Source organism: Terrapene carolina, unplaced genomic scaffold (genome assembly GCF_002925995.2).
Source record: "Terrapene carolina triunguis isolate 2854851 unplaced genomic scaffold, T_m_triunguis-2.0 Scaffold69, whole genome shotgun sequence".
NCBI lineage: Eukaryota > Metazoa > Chordata > Testudines > Emydidae > Terrapene > Terrapene triunguis.
In genome coordinates, this window is record NW_020664420.1 from 60,665,551 (window position 1) to 60,686,983 (window position 21,433).

At 43.6% G+C, this 21,433-nt stretch overlaps 1 protein-coding gene across 1 annotated transcript in view; it reads left to right on the top strand.

Moving 5' to 3' along the window:
• Positions 1–8,441: 8,441 nt before the first annotated feature.
• MAN2A1 (mannosidase alpha class 2A member 1) overlaps positions 8,442–21,433 on the top strand; it is a 209,564-nt gene continuing 196,572 nt past the window's right edge. The window contains exons 1-2 of the mRNA XM_024196940.3: positions 8,442–9,158; positions 21,095–21,355. Coding sequence (XP_024052708.1) covers positions 9,024–9,158; positions 21,095–21,355 — 396 coding nt within the window. The 5' untranslated portion in view covers positions 8,442–9,023. The remainder of the gene's footprint in view (positions 9,159–21,094; positions 21,356–21,433) is intronic.

Consider the following 21,433-nt stretch of genomic DNA (forward strand, 5'->3'; position numbering starts at 1 on the left):
AGATCGATTCTCCCCCTCCCCCCAGTGTAGACCAGGCCTCAGAGTCTTAGGTTCCAAAAGGTAATAGAAGCTGCTGTGATATGCAAGCTTTCTATGTCCTTTAGGGCTAACCCAAGCTGAGCAGCTTGGGGATCCCTTGCTTATGCTTAGAAATATAGCCCTCTAAATTCCAAGCAGCACAGTGATACAGTTCATTCTGGTCAGGGATTTTTATTCCCTTCCCCTACAGTTCAAATGAGTTTGTGCCCATCTCCTCTTCATGGATGTATGTTTGGGGGGGAAAATCAACAAAATCTTTGTCCTTTGATGTTTCACAAAGGCTCATTTGGTTTCAGTAGCCCTGCTTGTTGCAGGATCAGCATTTTACATTAATTAATGCTTCTTTCCTTTTTGAGTTACGCAGTTACAGAGGTTTACAATGCAAATACTCAATGTAATACATGGGATACATGTTATAAGTGAGATCAATACATGCAGCATGCTACAAGCATTTCATAAAGACTAAACAAGTTCTGATAGACTTAACATCTATTTTAACAATGCTAACACACAGGTGAGCCAGACTGGTTTCCAGCTATGAGTTTGTGAGTGTTCAGTGAGGCCTAAGGGCCTTGACATGAGTTGGCACCTGGTCTACTAGTATCACAGATTTCATTTGGATTCAAATAAGTGATTTATCTGACTGACATTCGGGAAATAGGTTTTAAGTATTTTTGGAAAGACTACTTTTTGGAAATTGGTATTAGGGTGAGGATAATGTAATTTGTAAAGCTTGTATTGCAAGCTAAAGAAAACCAGCCAGACTCATACACTGTTAAAAAGTTTCTCCTCAGGAATCCTTGTAACTCAATTTTTGTGAAGCAGCCTAATGCGCCTATATATTTAATCTAATTGAGAATACATCACAGTAACACCAGAAACCACCACAAGTAAACTGTTGAAGAGTAGCTGCCAAACATCTTAAATACTATTCAGTTGTATCCGGAAAAAAAATAATTGATGCATTGAAAATAAACCAGTCTGGCAAGAAATGTGAAGACTTGCTGAGGGAAAACAGCCTACAATAATTTTATTTCAAATAATAACCCCTTCCTACCCCATCTTATATCAAGTCCACTTTCCAAGACTGGACATGCTTAAATAGGATCAAAACATGTTAGGGCCAAAGGGACCTGCAATCTGGAAAGTGTTTTATAACTGATGTGAATTCTTCTAATGAATGTTTTGTAATTATCTGCTTAAGTATACAGAAGTCACTATCTATAATCATGCCACCTCTCAGAATTTTGCCATGTAATCTTCTGTGCTGCCATTCACTTGGTTACCTTTGCATTTATCAAATATTTAAAAAAACTAAATCAGTATTCAAAGAAACCTCAGAAAGGCAGTGATTTTTGTTTGGGTGTCTAAAACAATAAAATAATGTATAGTACCAACTCTGGGAACAGATCCTACGCAAACTAGAAATTCTGTCCCTCACCCTTCTAGTTGTGCATTTAATTAACCATCAAACACACTTAATGTGTGGCATTTATATCTTCTGCTTATTGTGAAATTGGTCTTAAGAAGGCAGGGTAAGTGTTAATTATAAATGTTTAATACAAGAAACAGGAGGAAGAGTGAAGATAAATGAGAACTGTTGCCAGGTTAATGTAAGATCTTTGAAGGCAGTTATGGTTTTCAGATAAGCAGCCATGGGTCATTATTTATGTAGCTTGGCAGTAATGGCCTATGCTTATACCACAGCATCCTGGCTAAAGACTGAGGCAATCTGTTCATATAGCCACTCAGCTGCTGAAAAAGAAGGCTTATGCATCTTACCACATGGAAACTGTTGCTTTACTGCTACCCTTTAATGGGACTGTTATATTAGCACAGTGGAAACAGATTTTTGAAATTTTGGTGGTAGGTGCTTCCTAATAACTTTTGTTTATACCATGCTACTATCCACAATACTATATACTCTTGTATAACCCACTCAGGTATTTTATTGTGTATTTGTTCTCCTCCACCCTACCTCGCTTGGAAGATAATCTACATACCTGAGGAAAGTTATTTAGGCTATGGGTACACTGCACTACAGTGCAGACAGCGTGTGAATTGCAGAGCCACCAAAGTGTTTTGCTCTAACTGCCCAGTGTCGATGCTACTGGCATGAACTAAAAGGTGCCTAGTTCGTTTTAATATGAACTAGCTACCTTTTAGTTTGCACCAACAGCTTCCACATGGGGGCAGTTAGAGCAAAACACTTCAGTGCACTTTGCAGTTTACACCCCCATAGTCCATACTATAGTTACTCCCGGGGGAATTCTGCATCACTGCACATGCGCAGAATTTATGTCCCCCGCAGATTTCTTTGCGTCCCCGCAGAAAAATGACTTTTTGACGGGGAAGCAAAGGGAAGCCACAAGAGCGGTCATGCGGCCCTCTCCAGCAGTATGTTTCAGGTGCCCAGGGAAGCTGGCAAAGAGGTAAATCACCAAGGGGCAGGGGGTGGGACTGGGGAAGACCTGGCTGGTGGCTCCTATCCTGTGGCAGGCTTAGCTGCTAGTCCTGGCGGGGCTGGGACTTCCTCTTCCCCTGCACGGCATCCAAGGCCGGATCAGACCCACCTCCAGATATCTCCCCAGCTGCAGGAAGCTCTGCAAATCTCCCCTGCCCCTCTTCCTGCACCCATCACTCCTCAGCTGCAGGGTGAGGGTTCCCCGTACAGGGAGCTGTTTCCCTGTCTGCCCAACCCCTGTGCATCCAAGACCTCGTCATACCCAGATCCTTCTGCCAAGCCTCACCCCTCCCGAGACCTCTCATACCCAGATCCTTCCGCCAAGCCTCACCCCCCGCATTCAGAACCCCCCGATGAACCCCACTCACCCTGCACCACCCCCATGAGCCACCGCACCCAAATCCCCACCCCACTGAGCCCCAAACAGCTGCACCTGGATCCCCACTCCACTGAGCCCCACTCCCCAGCATCTGGACCCCCAACTTAGCCCCCCCACTCAGACCCCCCGATGAGCTCTATCTCTCCCCACTCAGACTCTCCCTGATGAGCTCTATCCCCCCCACACCCAGACCCCCCTGCTGAGCCCCAACCACCTTCATCTGGACCCCCCCTGAAGAGTCCCATTACCGTTGCCCCCAGAACACCCCATCAAGTCCAAGCACCCGGATCCCCCACTGAGCCACCTGCACCCAGATTGCCCCACAGAGAACCCTCTCAACCCACACCTGGATCCCTGCACACTTGCATCCTGCCTTGCTGAGCCTGCCTGCTCACACCTGGTGCACCTGGCATAAAGGGGCAGGACTGGTCCTTCTGCTATGTCAGGGTTGGGTGCAGCCTCACGGCTGAGTCTGTGTTTCGGGGGGGGGGGGGGCGGGGAGCTGCAGAGTGATCTCCCACCTTTGTGCAACCAGTGGCCCGTGCTCCCCAATGCCATGCCAGAGCCTCCACATTTATCTGACAAATAAAATTTGCAGAATTTTAAAATATTGTGCGCAGAATTTTTAATTTTTTGACACAGAATGCTCTCAGGAGTATATAGTACAGTGCAGATGAGCCCTTGAACAGTTTCTTAATAGCTACAGATACATTTCCCACTAGTCTCTAGAAACTATAGATATCACACTGGTCAGTAAGAAAACTATGGATGAACTGTTTTTCACTGTTTATTAATAAATCTCTAGAATAATACAGATTTGAACATGCATATATAATCCTGCATTTCACAGGTCTCTTCAATCTGTTCAATCTTAGTTCATCCCACTTGCGTATAAGCATTATGATACAGTCTTTAATTACATGATCACATATCTTTTTTTCACAGGACCCTTACCTCCTTCAATGAGCCGGACAGATGGTGCTCACTGAATGGGTGACTAGTTAATATGTCTTTTAGTATCACATGCATTATTTACTGCACACTATCCAAAATCCGCACTGAATTATCAGCTTCCTCATGTGTTTTTCTATGATCTTATCTTACTTATTTACAAACTTTAATTACCTTATCTGCACAAAATAGAACTGAGACACAGTGATTAAAGTCAAGAATGTCAACTACCTTTGGGTGCCCAATTTGGGAAGACTTGGACCTGATTTTCTCAGGGCTAATCTACACTAGAAGCACTACAGTGGCGCATCTGTACTGATGTAGCTCTGCTAGTGCAGACGCTCTGTGCCGACAGTAGAGAGCTCTCCCATTAGCATGATTACTCCACCTCCCCGAGCAGCAGTAGCTATGTTGATGGGAGAGCTTCTCCCGCCAACATAGCGTTGTCCACACCGGCGCATAGGTCAATGTAATTTACGTCACTCAGGGAGGTGGCTTTTTCACACTGTTGAATGACGTAAGTTATACTGAAGTAAGCACTAGTGTGTACAAGCCCTCAGAGTACTTATACAGTAGAACCTCAGAGTTATGAACACCAGAGTTATGAACGTACTGGTCAACCACGTACCTCATTTGGAACTGGAAGTACGCAATCAGGCAACAGCAGAGACCAAAAAAAAAAAGGGGGGGGGGGAACAAATACAGTATAGTACTATGTTAAACATATGCTATTAAAAAAATAAAGGGAAAATTAAAAAAAAAATTGACAAGGTAAGGGCACTGTCTCTGTGCTTCTTTCATTTAAATTAAGATGGTTAAAATCAGCATTTTCCTTCTGCAAGTTTCCAAGCTGTATTAAGTCAATGTTCAATTGCAAACTTTTGAAAGAACAACCATAACATTTTGTTCAGAGTTACAAACATACCAGAGTTACAAACATCCTCTATTCCCAAGGTGTTCCTAACTCTGATGTTCTATTGTATGTTTAAAACAAGGTTCCCCTTGACTTAATTTGCAAATACAAGTGCTCAGCACTTCTGCAAATCAGATGGCAGGTTCTCAAGTTGGACGTGCAGAAAACAAATACACAGCGGCCATCTGAAAATTGCAGTTCCAGTGCAATAGTGGCCGGGCCTCAGTGATAGAAATAGGAATAGAATCTAAATCTTCAAGGTGGCATTTCACAACCTTAAGTATAAGCCCATCTTGTCTAATTCCTGCACTTTCTGGTCTCATTCACTACATACCCTTCCAACTTCCTCAACATAAGAGGCAGAAGTCTAACAGACAACAGCCGCATTCATTACACATTCCCGACTTATTCCCAGGGCACAGACTGTCCTGTGCACTGAATGAGGCAGGGGTGACATGGGGAAAAAGTAGTATGTGACTGTGTAATTAAAGACTGTATTATAATGCACATGCACAAGAGGGTTAATTAAGGTTACATGAGCAACCTTTATTATGGCCTTTCCCAAATCTTGAGTGCTTGATTCTGCAACTTTAATGGTCTTTTAACTGAGGGTATGTCTACACTAGAAATGTAAGTCGACCTACTATAGTGGTATAGTAATTACTGAGGTAGTGCATGTCCACACTACTCTCCTTGGGTCGGTGGTGCATGTCCTCACCAGGAGCACTTCCACTGACTTAAGACTGGGCTCTCATCTTCTCTTGCAGCTCCCTGTCGGGAGCCTGGCTGCCCCACAGCCTCCTGGGCTCCTTGCGGGCTGCTGCTCCTCATTCCCTGCTGGGAACAGGGGTAGCCACTCAGCAGGGGAGAGGGAAGCCACCTGGGGATCCCGTGGGCGGAGGAAGCTGCCCAGGGCTTCTTGGACCCCCTCCCCTGCTGAGATCCGGCCAGCCTAGTAAATTTCACGGTTTCTTGCCCCTGCTCCTGGCTGAGACCATGTGTGTGTGTGTGTGTGGGGGGTGGCAGGGGAAAGCCACCTGGGTTTCTCGCCCTGGTTCCTGCTGAGGGAAAAGTAGCCCAGGCTTCTCAGCCCGGCTCCCTGCAGGGCTTTTCACCCTAGCTCCTTCCCAGAAGTGGATGGGAAGCCACCCAGGCTTCTTGCCGCGGCTCCAAGACTGGAGTGGTGTCCAGCCACCCAGCTCTCCAGAGGAGCCAGGGCAGCTGGGCTCTAGCTCCCTGCTTTCTTGTCAATTTCATGGCTCCTGCCGTGAAACTGACAAGACAGCCAACAGCAGATGTACTTAACACACCATCTACACAGACACTGCATCATCCTAACTACACCGACATAAGCCCTATGCCTCTCATTGAGGTGGAGTTATTAAGTTGATGTAGTAGGGCACTTACATCAGCGAGAACAAGGCTATTGTGTAGACACTGGCAATTAGGTTGAGGTAATCTGCCTTACATGTACTTAACTGTGTAGTGTATACCAGCCCATAGTTATATGTAATTTCCTAAGCGTTTTTTTAAAAAATTGAAAGAACAAAAATTTCAGCACATGGAACTACAGTGGCCTCTTCCACATGCACCATCGGCAGGCTTGGAATCTTTCAATCCACAGGAACTGCCTTTATCGCTTGAGCTAACAGAGCGAGCGGCAGCAGTAGTAGGCTTGTTATCCTCTATGTGAATCTGTGACTAGAAGGGGATGGAGACATGCTTTGACAGAGAGTTTCATAGCTATTTGGAAAACATTCAAGATGCCTGAGTTCAATTCCAGGTTCTGTAGGTGTGTGTGTGTTATGGTGGTTACAAACCATCTTGCTCTTGTCTCCTCCCCTGTTGCTGTCCCTCCCAGCTTCTTCCCCATTCCCACTGCTCTTATCCTCCTGCCTCTCTCTCTCTACTTCCCTCCTTCTTCCTATTCCTCACCCCAGTCTTCTGCTCCCACTTCCTAATCTCTCCTCCCACCCCAAGGCTCCTATTTGCTCAGCATTTCTTTGCTCTACCCCATCCACTGTTCCTCAGTCCTCTGCATTCAAGTCAGGCAGCTTTTTCCTTCTCCTCCATTCTGCCCACGGGCAGCTGGCAAAACAGAGTGCCCAGGAGCGACTCTCTCTCTAGCACAACAGCAGCCTGCAGCAGCTAGGAAGCAGCAATTTCAGGGAAAGGGCTGCACAACTCTTTGAGCCCTGGGATGAAGCATGCTCAGATGCTCTGGGAGGATGGTGTATGTGTGCTCCAGTTGGCATGTAGGAACTGTGAGGTACTGGGGCATACTCAGGGTAGACAGAATCTTTGGAGAACTTAGCTACCAAACTCTAACAAGGCTCTCCAGAACATGAGGTTTTTCAGAGGCTTATAATGAGGGAGAATTTTCACAAGAATGTCAAAAGGCATATGCATGACGCTAGAGTGACCGTCCTGCCAAATTTCACATCCCTACTCCAAAGCATGGAGGCATTAGAGTTTTTCACTGAAACTGTTTAAAAAAATAAAATAAAAAAAATTCAACATGGACAAATCAGTGTATTTTCCCTTCTTAACATTCTCAGAAATGGCTCAACTCCAATAGCTGAACCTTTCCTAAAAAATATCAGCATGAGGTAGCCTACTACTATGGAAAAATTTAGGCTGCACAATTTAAGATGGGCAAAGTCATAAGCAACTGAAACCAAAGTCTTATAAGGAGAAATGGGGGAAGGGGGCGACCTAATAGTGGGCAGCCTTAGTTGCACCGTGGCCCCACTTCAATGAGGTAGAAGAGCTTGTTTTGGTGGCTTATCCAGATTGTGAAAAGACTGATCTAAATTGAAACTGCAGCAGGACCAGCCAATGCATCCAGGTGAACAGGGGCTCAAGGAAGGGAACAGATGGGGATACAAGGTCCGGAAAAAATAGGGTGACCAGATGTCCTGATTTTATAGGGACAGTCCCGATTTTTGGGACTTTTTCTTATATAGGCTCCTATTACCCCCCACCCCCGTCCTGCTTTTTCACATTTGCTGTCTGGTCACCCTAGGAAAAAATGACAGCTCCTGTGTTCCCTCTCTTCTCCCTTCCCAAGCCGCTCACAGTGCCAGCTGCTGCGGCTACCCACCGCCTGCCCCAGTGGGGCCCTGAGCACGCAGGGAGCCAGGCTGGCTGCCATCATCGCCACGAGGGTCCCTGCAGGGGAAATCCTGGTGGGTGCCTGTTGCGCTGGAGCAGGCCCAGGGGGGTCCCAGCACCTGAGCCCAGGCAGAGCCAGGCATTTTCTTACTTTCAACGCTGTAAATTACCAAGAGACGACGGCTCAGGCCCCGCCCAGGCCCTGTCCTGGCCCCACCTTTTGAGAGCGCCGCAGCTTGACTCGAGGCAGCACGAGCCGCTGCTCTGGTTCCTATCGCTCCGTAGGGCCAACGGGGAAGCACCTGCGAGAACAGTTTTGTGCTCGGTGCTCCCGCGGGGGCGAGAGGCAGCAACACCAACGGCTCGAGCTCCCGCGCGGCCTACAGAACCCGCAACCGCCACGCACTCAAGTACGTTCCGCGGAGTCGAGGGGCAGCAGCAGCAGCAACGGCCGCGCCCCCAACGGTCGGAGGGGCAGTCGCTCCTCCGCCCACCGCTCGGTTCAGCGCCCGTCCCCTGCCTCAGAGCGCTGGGGGCGGCCCTGCTGCAGCGGTGGCGGCGTGTCACGCGCAGGCCCCGCCCGGACTCGGTGCGTGCGGGGGGCGGAGCGCGTTGCTCTCCGGCAGCAGCAGGGGCCGGTGCTGCCCGGTTGGGGGCTCCGCGCTCCCAGAGCTCAGTGTGCGCGCGGCGCCGTCCCTGTTGCCAGGTCTGTGCTGCGGGGTAGCGGCGCTCTTGCCGGGAGGAGGCGGCGGCGGACTTCGGCGCCGCTCAGAGGCAGCCCGGGGGAGCGGAGCAGCTGGGGTGCAGCAGGGTTGGTCCCGCAGCGCTGCCCTTCGCTCCTCTACTCGGCAATAACTAGTCGGGGGGAGGAGCCCGCTCCGCTCCCGGAAACTCTCGGCGTCTCTTGGGAAGGCGGCGGCGGCGCAGGGGGCTGAGTGCAGCTGGAGCGGGGTAACTTCGGGGACTTGGGACTGTCGCGTGAGGACACCCGCTGCCGCTTCCCGAACAGCCCGGCCGGAGGAAACTTTTCCCTGTGAGCCGGGGCAGGCAGCGGGCCCGGCGGAGCCAGCGAGCGCCCCCAGAAGTTGAGCGAGCGCTGTCAGAGCCCCGGCCGGGTGAGCGCGCTGCGGGCTGGGAGCGGCGGGGCCCCGCTGCCCGCGGACATGAAGCTGAGCAGGCAGTTCACGGTGTTCGGCAGCGCGATCTTCTGCGTCGTGATCTTCTCCCTCTACCTGATGCTGGACAGGGGCCACTTCGACCATCCCAAAAGCCCCCGCCGGGAGGGCACCTTCCCCAAGGTGAGCGGAGCAGAGGGCACCGGGAGGGCGCTGCTGCCGGCGGAAGGGGGCGAGTTCCGGGCAGCGGTTTTAAACGGTGCGTGGGCGAGTTACTCGACTTTCCTTTTCCCCCAGTGCTGCTGGCTGGAGGTGGGACAGCCCCCTCCCCCTCCAGCTGCCCGGGTGCCAGGTAAGGTCTAGCAGTTTCCTGCCAAGGTTCCTGGGCGTCCTCCTGCATTTGGGGTATTACCCCCGCCTTAGCGCCAGCTGAGTGCTGGGACTGGCAGTCGGTCAGGTTAGAGCAAGCGTGCTCCGCGGGGGTGCGGGCTGGGCTGAGTTTCCGTATTTGTGGCGTTCATGCGGGAGGAAGGAAGAGATCGGTGCAATAGGAACTACCCACCCTAGTTTTACAAACGTGCATTTGAAACTGCAGTTGTGGCGCAGGACCAACAGTGTCTCTGTTGCTGCCCCTGCTGAGTGCATGCACACATCTGACATGTGATTGACTGTCGGTTTATGGTGGTGTGGGTAGCTGGTAAATAAGGAGTCAACGGAACATATAAAACCCAGTCTTCATTCCCAAGAGGCTTTCTGTATCAATGAAACTAAAACAGTTTGTCAGGGGAGATGTTGTCCTGTCTGTTGCTAACTGTTGTGGCATTCCGTAGGAAAATGAACCTGTTAAGTTTTGTTGTTGTAGGGGTTAGTTTAGGTGCAAACCACCTGTTTGAGAGGAGGACATAATGTCATAGTGTCTTCTAAATGTTGTTTTTATTTGCAGCAGATATGTAACTGAGGTAATGTAAAACATCTGTCATACTTTGGAGATTAGCTGTGTGGTGCTCAATTATGTGCTGTTCATCTTAACTGGGCAAACAAGACTTTTCTATGACCTAACAGCTTAACTCATGTTCAGCGCAGTTAGTAAGCGGAACCAAAGATGTAAGGTTTATTCTTAAGTGCTAGTTCTCAGAATCCAGAAGTTCAAATAATTGTTAAAGACATTATTATTATTATTATTATGTTTATTTTATCTTTCAGTTCAGTTATTTGGATCAACAGGTAGGTCTATTCTAAAGAAAAATTGATCTGCATTGGTCATTTTTGCCCCTGTTTACTGACTATTATTCATAACCTCATTGCATGTTACATGAGGATTATAAAGTACAGAAAGGCATTTGTAGCCCTTCACTTTTTCTTGCTGTTTGTGTGGGAGAGAAATTTAAACGCTATTTACATTGTGTTATGTTGATCTAGGAGGTATTTATCTAGAAAGGAAAAATGTGGCTTGCAGTTCAGTTAAAAAAACTAAACCAACAAAAAGAATCCAAACTGGTACATGAGTGGTTGAGAAATTGTGTATTCCTGTTGCTTTAATGTGGAAAATTTAAATGTTACAACCAGTATAGAGTCCTGAAATACATATTAATATTTCTTTTTGATATAACTAAAAGGAACAATGCTTTTCAAATAAGATGTTGTGCTTTGCAAACTGCCACTTAAAACAGAACAACCACTTACCCTCACTCTTTTGTAAAACAGCAGAATACTGACAGCATATGTGTCTGTGGAAAGATAAATATCCCTGTTGCCTTTACAGTAATCTGTCAAGATAAAGTACAAAAGGTCAAGTAAAAGGCACAGCATTTTTATATTTTCCACTATTTTCAGAAACAAACCAAAAATTTCCATTAAGACCCCAAGAAGCTTGAAGTAAACAGGTGAATCTTCAAATGAGTTATTTTTTTTAAAAATAAAATGCCTTATTTCTTGAGTAGAATGTCTTAACTGTTCAGTTACTGCTAAAATGATAATAGTAATAAACTAAAAAGAACAGGGGGGTAAAAAGCAAAACATTGACACCACTTGGGTGTGAAAGAAGGGTACAAACCTGCTATAGTCTCTCTCTTAAAATAAATTTAAGTTATGGATCAGAGTCTAACCACCAACTTTTCTGGAAGGAAGGGGGAGGGGAGAGAAAGATGCAGATACTGCAAAGTAAATGGCTAAAGTCCAGAAAAAAATGTCAGAAAAAGAACATATTCATTTTCTTTTATGTCATTATACAGTAATTTCAGGGCCTGAAAAAAAATGAGGACATGTAAGATTTGGTGGGGATTCTCATTGTCCACAATCAGTACCTTGGTGTTGGGATTCCTACCAGTGTGCTGTGTCTCACTTATTTTAGCATTTGGATAGCAGATATTTAAATTTACAGTTGCCTCCCCCCACCAACCCATTCTGGTTCCTAAAAGAGAGAGTACTCCTGTTCCCCCTACTTACCCCCAAAATATCTTGTTTGCTGTGAGGGGGCTATTGCTAATAGCATCTAGGGTGGTTCTTTCTTAATATAGTATCCACATCCATCCTCTGTTTGGGTCCTTCTGAGTGAAAAGCTTCAGTTCTTGTTTCTGCTGCTTATATTTTATTTCCCCAAGCAGTTATAGATGAAACTGATGTTATTTTTGTCAATTTTTTGTGTGCTGTCCACAGGGTTCTGAATAGTAGCAGTGAAAGCTGAAAAGACTAGTAGTTTTGCACTTTATTATAATTTGGGAAAGCTATGACACTTATCAGGCACCAGTTAATCCCAGTGATATGTTAGCTTGAGATTGATATGAAAGATGAGGATGTGAGGCAAAAGCCATCAGCAAGATTTAAGGGCAACAATCCCAGTGGCACCTCAACTGACTTGATTTTGTCAGTTCACTGTTGCTGTCAGGGTTCAGAATAGCATCTGTTAAACTGACCAGTGTCTTGTCAATTTCATGCTGCTGCTGCAGTTTGGAAAAGCAAGGAGTAGCAGTATACTGTTTAGGTCCAGGCTCAGGGACACACAACATAGTATTTTATTAACATTTGGAAGTTTATCTTCATAGATGCTAGAAAGTTAATTTTTATAAAAACCAAAAGCTGCTGCAGAAATTGATGGCTTAGGTCTCTCTATTTACCTGTGGTGAATTAACTTTTCCAGCCCTGTGTCCAGTCCTGCACAGTGGCCAGAAGTAGTATGGATACTTCAAGTTTCATGCCCTCAGGGATGTGAATTGTGACATTTCCTCCTCCAACCCCGTGTGGCTGAGGCTGTGGTCTAGGTAGAGAAACTTAGATCTCTGCAGGTAATCTCTTGAAAGGATGTTGTTGTTTCTGTGTTCTGCATGTTAGATCAAACTAGAATTACCATAAAGCAGATTTTCATTGTATTTTCTTGAACTTTATATAACCTCTTCACCTATATTAAATCATCTTTAAGTCTAAATAGGTTGGCTGACATGTAAACCCGAAGCTCCCTCAGTATCCATATGCTCCCTTCCCCATGTTTATCTCAGCACGTTTACCTGTTAAAACTTCAACTTGCCTTGTCTACACTAAAATTTTAATGTTTGTTAACACCTTAGCAAACACATGCTAAAAATACACTTTTTTCCTAGTGAAGACAAGGACTTTGTTTTCACTAGGAAAAAGTGATTAATATGTTTTAGTATAAGTTAAAATATTCCTTTTTTCCAAGTGTAGGCATGGCCTTTGTTTATTTAAATTGTAAATCTTCAGGGCAGACATTCTCTTTTCTGTGTTTGTATGGCACCCAGCACAATGGAGCCCCAATCCCAATTTGAGGTCATTTGGCACTACTATAAAATAAATATTTATTACTGATAATAATTTGATACAATTGTCTTGTTAAGAAGATGGTGCTAATGACATTCTGATGCTTAAATCACTGCCCTGTTACAGTGACTAATGTGAAGTAAGTAACAGGCTCCTGAGTATTGGATGTGTGTGGTGGATTAAATGGGGTTTTTAGAGATTATAGCTTCAGTTCTGTTTCCACCAAACTGAGCTAGTTGCAGGAATACAGGATGACAGCGGTGGCTGTCATCTTTACATGTCCTGGTATTCTTGGCCTGGCTCCCAGTAGATGTTATTCTTTGGTTGCAGTTGCTTCCATGGGCTGTCCACCTGCTGAGAATAGCCAGAGTGCAAAGCTGCTCCTCCTCTCTGGCATGTCCCCTACGCTGGGAGCAGGGGAGAGGGCTGGAGTAAAGCTGTCCTAGAAGCTTTTTACTGGCTTGTGAGCCCTCTTTATGCTGGGGCCTTTCTCTGGGTGGTGCTTCTATGTGGTTTGTAACCCCTCTGATGCTGCTGGAGCACTATGGAAAGGCAGTTGAAAACCAAAATTTGGGCCCCAAGTGTTTGTATTGCATGCCAAAGCAGTTAGATCACCATAGAAAATAAAGTGGCACAAGCATAACACACCAGTCCCAGAATACTGACTCCAAGTGGACTAGTTTAGGTTTTGTTCAGTGGGCTTTAAAGTAGCATATTACTTTTATACCATATTACTATTTTTGGGGGGCTCTTCTTCTCTAGGCCTGTCTAATGTTTAGCCTTTCTGGTCCTAGGATTCAGAACTCCTTCCTTTTACTGCTTTAATCTGCAGTTAGTTGTCATTTCCAGGTAGCTTGAAGTCAGGGGTAATTAAAAACTTGCATCTGGCCTGGGCCAGCTGACTTGGGCTCATGGGGCTTGGGCTGTGGGGCTGTTTAATTGCAGTGTAGATAAACAGGTTCAGGCTGCAGCCCAGGGTCTGGGACACTCCCACCTTGCAGGGTTCCATGGCCAGCCTCTCTCCTTTCACCTCTCTCCAAGTTGTTTTATGGCTGCTATAGTGTCTTTCTAGCTAAGGATTCACTCTACAGAGACTAAATTTTAATCTCTCTTGTACAGGTTTCTATCTTGATTTGAGGTTAGTCTGTTAAACTGTAGGCAAAGGCTGGAGTGCTGCAGTAGTGTGTGTATCCAAGGAGTGTCTGTCTGTCTAGTACTTCTCGGCTCTCTATGAGCTAAGATCAAGCGTAGTATCTGTTCTTATCAGAGGGGTAGCCGTGTTAGTCTGGATCTGTAAAAAGCGACAGAGTCCTGTGGCACCTTATAGACTAACAGATGTATTGGAGCATAAGCTTTCGTGGTTGAATACCCACTTCGTCAGACGAATACCCACTTGTCTGTCTGTGTGTCTCTCTCTCTCTGCTAAATAATGGGCAAGGTTCCTCTCACAGGCATAGTTATGTGAGAATTGTTCATCATGCTGTTTTAGTCAAATTTAGGCCAACACTCTCTGCTCACAATTGTATAGTGGCAGAAAATCTGAAGAAAACAAATCATTCAGTGGATCTTTCATCTTAGTCAGTATGGAATCAGTAAGCCAAACCACATGAACTATACAATTGTTGGATTTATCTATGAACTCTGCATTGACTTCCAGTATTAGAAGTGCTCTAAAGTGACTAAGTTGGTGAAAGGCATGATTTTCTGAGTATATATTCATCTACAAAAACCTAAGACTTATGGCAAGAGGAAAGACAAAATGAGGAGATACTTATTGCAATACTATATATAATCCCTTTAAAATGTATATTCTTGTGCCTGACTGGCTACTGAAAAGTCGTCATGAAAGTTTACCAGTCCAAACACAAAATCTGCTCTTAAAGATTTTTGTGTAAAATAATCATGCTAAGAAAATATTAAAGCTGCACAGTTAAGTACTCCTGTCAGAAAATGCAAGAGCTAAGGTTTCACAAGTAATCTGAATTCTGATCCATCCTGCATATGCACTTAATTACATGTTCCTGTATACTCTCAAATATGCACATGTAGCATTTTTTTAGAATTTTTTTAATTACTGGCCCATAACTAAATTAATATCTCTCTTTTGACTTAGACTTCTTATTCTTTTCTAGGTATTTATTTTAGTAATTTTGTCAGCACCCATGTACCATACTCTTCAACCATCAGCACAGCTTATGTTGCTTGCCTCAACACTGAATTGTACCTAAGTTCACTGTTAACTTAGTTTTGAAGTTAAATGGCCTATATTAATTAATACACGTTCACTATCATGATTGTGACGATCCGGGGAGTCTGTGTACAACTTATGAATTTTGGTGGTAGTTATGAAATTGTTGTCATGGGATGCCTCTCTGTGGAATCCGCCATTTGCAGACCACATACAAAACCCTTACCAGACCAGGGACAATGGATTGGTTGTTGGACCTCTATTATGGTGTAAATACCTTGATACAAAAGGCTGGCTCCTACCCTTTAAAACTGATTTACCAGGGGAGAGGTTGCCAGGAAATGAAGTCACCTGCTAAGGGTAGTCACAGGTTGAGGCCCATCAGGAACCAGCTGACAAGGGAAGCTGAAGGTTGTAAAAGAGCATTTCTTAGTAGCCATGGTAGAGAGAGAAGAGACCAGAGATTCCATATTCTGGATGAGAAGTCACATGAAGGAGAGCAGGGGCCATAGGAAGGATCCTTAGAGGACTCTGGCCTATCCCCAAATTACAATTTGGAGTGGTTAGGAAACTGAAGCAGGGAAAATGCATATAGGTCTGTTTATTATTTTGTCTAGATCTGTACATTTCTCATGCTAAGTAATAATTAGTAATGATGCTCTAGAATTCTGCGCAAAATCTGTGTTTTGTTTTTGCTACTGTGTAGCCCTGAGGAAGTAAACTGCAACCCAGAAAGCTTAGGTCTTCAGTGGGATTCTGAGGAATGTACAATAGCTTTTAGGGAGGGTTCGGGGAGACAGTACTTGTTTCAGGCCCTAGATATTGTACCATGGGGTACCCACTGCCAAGAGATGTCAGACACGAAGTGTGCACCTGTGTGCTTCCTAGAGGTCCAAAGCCAGGGACAGTGCCTAAACTCTGCCCAGCCTCCAGTAAGCTAAGGGCATGTGGGATTCAGCTTTTGGGTCCCCTCACAGCAGTTTGGAATCTGTTACAGTAGTATGCTGTCTAAGTGTGGTTTACTGTGCATTTTCAATGAGCTTTCTGGCATACAAAGTATTATACAGTGCTGCAAAATGGTACATGTCTGTGTGATAGGATGTAGAGAAATTGTATGATTCTGTATTTGAGAAACAGTTTGAATATCAAACTTTAGTGTATAACGTATTCCCAAGACAGCTGAGTTAAGGTGGTTGGTGCATATAACCTTAACATTGTCATTTCTTGAATTTTGAGTGCTGAAATGTGCAAGCATAATGACATCTTGGTATGGTATTCTAAAGGCTTTAAGAGTGAAGAAGACGACAAAAAGGATCTTAATTTTCTAGAGCTCTGAAACTCTGTTGGGTTGCACCAAAAAACAGCCCCCCCGCCCCGTCCCGCCCCGCAAAAAAATTGGCAACAGCACTTACAAATTCCATAATCTGAAACTCTTCAAATGAATATCACAAGAGTGGTTTGCACATATGCCTAAAATGCTGTACAGGAAGGAGTCTCTCTTTTGCAAACCTTTGGAGTTGTGGAACTCATAGTCCATTGCAAACCTCAGTAAAGTGAAGCAACCATATATAATGCCTCAGTACCTTCACCACAGGGACTGAGCTCATGTCTCAAGCTCATGCACACTTCAAGTAAACTTTTTTGATTATACAGTCAGATTAGCCAAGCATGGGTAGCATAGCCTTCAGTAGCTACACTGTTTATGGGCTTAGTGAAAAATGATGTACATAAGTACATTTTGTACATGTGATTTTTAAAAAGTCATAACTTGATCAAATAAATAAACATCATTAGAACACTCAATTCCCAAAGAAACCTATTTCTGTGCCAAACTTCAACTGTCTACTCCAAGCCATTTCAACTAGATAGCTTTTTAAAAAGCAAAAAGTACTCAAGTTCCACTTGTACTAAAAAAAAAAAAATGGTTGGACCATATTTGCTCAAACACTTAAAAATAACCTATCAAGTAGAAACTGAGCCTGGAAAATAGCTTGAAAAGTGAAAATTTCAGAAAGTTATGAGCAACTAAAAACAAGATTAGAATGGAAGCAATCATACAGACTTATCTATAGTGGTGGCTGCTATATCTGCTTTTAATAGAGAGCAAATAATATTGTTTTTGTCTGCTCTCTCTCTCTCTCTCTCTCTCCCCCCCCTCCCCCCGGAGTGCATTAGGCGAGAGGCAAAGTAGAATTTTGCAGTGTTGCACTAGTCAACAGTTAAAATAAGAAACATTTTGCTATAGAATCTAAATATTTAGAACTCTAAAGAGTAATATATTAAAAATAATTTCTCTATTTGTTGCTTTCTTACGCGTTTCACCTTTTGATAGGTTTATTTTTGCCTTCTGCTTTATCTTAAAATATGGATGTCCATTTTAAAGTGAAACTATAGAAAAAAATCAAGATTCTGGTTCTGCAATTCGATCCATGCAGGTGGATCTAAGTGCCTACACAGAGCTCAATTGACTGACTTGAGTGGGGTTCTCAGGATATGACTTCACTGCAGAGCTAACCTGTGCTCTTTCCAGAGGTTTAGCCCAACCCCTCCTACTATCCACGCTCACAAACCTTTTGCCCGGGTTTATATATGCTTTGAACCCGGGCATGTTTCCTGTCTTGAGATATAAATTAGTCTGGATTTTGCTTTAAAGCAGGCTGTAACCCAGCAGAGATTTTGGCCTCAGATGTTTGTCTTTTGTACCACCAGAGGGCATGGGACTACACTTATTTTTCTCCACAGTACTCCGTCATATACATATCAATTTTCTGTTTGTTTTGGAATCATAACCTTTACAGATATCTAGGATATTGTTTTGGTGGGGTAGGCCTGTATCCCTGTTTGGTTAACCAATCTGTAATATATGGAAGGATGGGAATTTAGTCGTCGTCATGATACCTTTTGTAAACATGATAAAACAAGTGGAATATTGGCAGGGCAACAGCCATGTTATATGTTTGTGAAGCAGTGAGTAGAAACAAAGTATTCTGCTAAGAAAGTTACTTTTTAAAATTTAGTATTTAGAGAAGGTTAACTTAAACAGGCTGAATGAACACAGATTCTATTTCAAAAGAAATTATGTAGTCGAAAAAAATGAAGAGGCAAACTGGAAAAGCTTATAAAATCATGAAACAAGTCTTCCATATGATTGCAAAGAACTGCGATCGGGGACTTTTAACCCAGACAGCACCGTTCGTTGTCTGACCGCAGAGAGAGACAGGCAACACCAGCAAGGTCCAATACAAGCTCTTTATTGAAGAGTGTGCACAACAATAGAGAGCGGCCCGTCTCCACTGAGAACCAGCCACGATTACAATAACTAGTAAGGTTATATAGACAGTTCCGTCGCGTCATAGAAACAACCCAACCCCCCTTTATTAGTTAGAAAGCTTCTAATATTCATGCATATCTATCTTCTTTGACACTACAAACAATTCGTGATGCCTCAGCAACTTCTTATGAGCTTTGTTGTCATGCACCAGAAACTAGGAGAAAGGAGGGAGTTAAGAACAGAAACAGGGAGTGGAGACTGCAAGTCTCCATATGTCCAAACAAACTGTTCCTAGCACTTCTGGTACAAGAATGCTTGCCCCCCCCCCCCCATCTCATTCTTTGAAGCCCAAGCAAGCATGTCTTCATGTTTCACAGAGAGACAGGAATGGCCCAGCAACTACTGTTAGCCTAACTTTGGCTAAGCTGGCCAAACAAACTGTTCTATACTCCATTTTCTTGGGCCTAACACTGCTATTGTAAGGTTTAAAAGTAATGGAAATGCCTATATAGGGTAGTCAAAAAGGCCATTTTGTCTTATCTGGATGAGGGATGGTCCTCATGGTACAAACTCATTCAAAGTAAACACTTTTCGGGGAATTACACAAAAGACTCTACGCCTCAGAATTTAAACAAGAAGCCTATGGCTTAGTGGAATAGTTGGAAAAAATTTAAGAGTTTGTCTACACTGGCACTTTCGCCGTTAACTTTTGTCACTTGGGGTGTGAAAAAATGCACCCCTTGTTGACAGATGTTTTAATGACGAAAAGCGCTGGTGTGGATAGCTGTGCTCCTGGTGACGAAGCTACTGCCCCTCATTGGAGGTGGTTTTATTTTGTCACCAGGAGAGCTCTCTCCCAGTGATAAAGAGCGGCTACACAGCGCACCTTACAATGGTGTGGCTGCAGCGGCACAGCCGTACTCTTGTAAGGTGTGCAATGTAGACATAGCCTAAGTCGCTTCAAATTGAAGTATAGATCTCTGCACTGTTTTTACATGTTAAGGAAACAATTTGGGCCTTCAAAGGGATGTGCAAGAGCATGTTTCAGGTGAATGGTGAGAGAAAACATTCCGTTTGGAGTTCTGTCACTGATTTTGAGGATTATCTATCCTTTCTGCCACTGAAGGCCCTGATGCTGTTTATAGGACATTGAGGCTTCATCACTCATCTTAAAAATGAATGCTTGTTTATATTCAAGTAAGAATCCCTTTGACGATGTCTGTTAGCAGCTGTATTATAAAAGAGAAACAGCAAGGTACCAGCAAAAATTTGAGTGTTAAGTCATAAACTCTGCTAAAACAGGCAGATCACTAAAAGGATTCATTAAAGGGCAGTTGCTCTGTGACAGTATTAGCTATGTGTTGAACATAATGAACAAAGTTTAGGCAGAAATCTTGACCTGTAATATTCTTTTTTTTTGATGTGGAGAAAGAGATTTTTTTTTTTTTTTTGGTCAAAAATGACTCATGAATTCTATACTTTTGGGATAGGTCAAGGCTTTATTTAAGAATTTGTTTAAAGTCCCTCTGTCCCTCAACCTTTCTTATTGATGTTGGAACCTGTGGACCCAAAATACTAGGGTGGAGATAAAACTTGGGGGGAAAAAAATTATTAGTGAGCAAAAATATCCGCATGTCAAAAACCCAAATGATGCCATCTAGCCTCTTGTGATTGTATAAAACATCTTTTTCAAAAATTATTGGAGCTTGTAAATGTACTGCCTACTCACTAGCTGGAACTGATTTGAGATTAAGGGAAGGGGCAGAGTGGTCTAAGGGTTAGAATCCTGGTAGGAAGCACAGCACCTTTTGCTTCAACTCCCACCAGCCAGTCTAAGATTATTGGCTGATAGGTATGGATAAATGTATTGTTGTCCTTCTGTTTTGCCTGGTTTCCACTCACCCCTGTCTTCCTGGAGGAAGGGTCAGCTTCTTTGCCTTATGTCGCCTGTCAGCAAGGTTCAGAACTAGATCTGTTGGTCACTGCAAAATTGGGTATGACCCTATGACTGAAGACCCCATCAGGTTGAGAGAGCTTTCATAGCTGCTTCCAAATAGAAATAACTTGTTTAATTTCAGGTTTAATTTGTATAACTGTAGGATTATCCTACTGCTCGTACTCAATCTAAGTAAAAGGATTAGCTAGTATGGATCAGGCAATTTATATTTTTCCCCCTATTATGTACCACTTCTGTTCTTCCTCATACCTCTGCTGGTGTGTGTGTGTGTGGTTTTTTTTTTAAACAGTGAAATCAGGTACCAATTTTTATGTAGCTATATCTTTAAAATTGAAAGGTAATAAAAACTATGAAATGTCACATTGAAAGTCCATCTGCACATATAGGAAAAATAAAACTTTATGCCTTGTTTTCAAGCCCATTTCAGAATGCAACTAACTCTGTAATAAAAACAGATTTTTCTTCAGATAAAGACATGCTAGTAGTATATGCAAAGGCCAGGTTTTTGGAAAATTTTGATAGGCATGAAGGAAAGTTTTAAATTTGAAATTCCTGACTAACCTGTAATTATCTGCCATGATTAATTTGGTATTTGAAACCCAATGTAGCTATTCTGTCGTTGTTGAATATCCTTTATATTGTTGGTTAAACATTGAAGCATGAGTTCAAGTTTATAGCAAAGTATAAGACATGTTTTGTTGCTTTGTTTTTCTTTCAGGTGCTGAAGTTTCCATGTAGCAATACAAGATGGTTAGGAGCCCTTTTCCATAATTAGTTCTGTTTCTATAAGTGAACACAAAATAATGGTGTATTCAATAAAATGTTTGTCAGGAAATACCACTTTAGCGGAATGGAAAATGGAATTCCAAATATTTAGATTTGCAAAGAGATGATCTGAGGACTAATAGAATTTTAAATTTCTTTTAATACAGGGCCAGCTTTCAATATTACAAGAGAAAATAGACCACTTAGAACGTTTGTTGGCAGAAAATAATGAGATTATTTCCAACATAAGAGATTCTGTGATCAATCTGAGTGAATCTGTGAAGGATGGTCAAAGAAACCCAGAGGCCATAAATTTCAGTCAAGGATCTTTTTCTGAGCTTCTGCCATCTGCTCTAGTATCCCTCACAATTGATCCTGAGGATTGCTCATTTGCTTCAAAAAGTGGAAGTCAAGATTCAAGTGTACAGGTAAGAAGCATGTAAATAAATATTAACACTTCTACTAACAAGAAATCTAACCCTGATATACCACCTGGCACTGCAGAG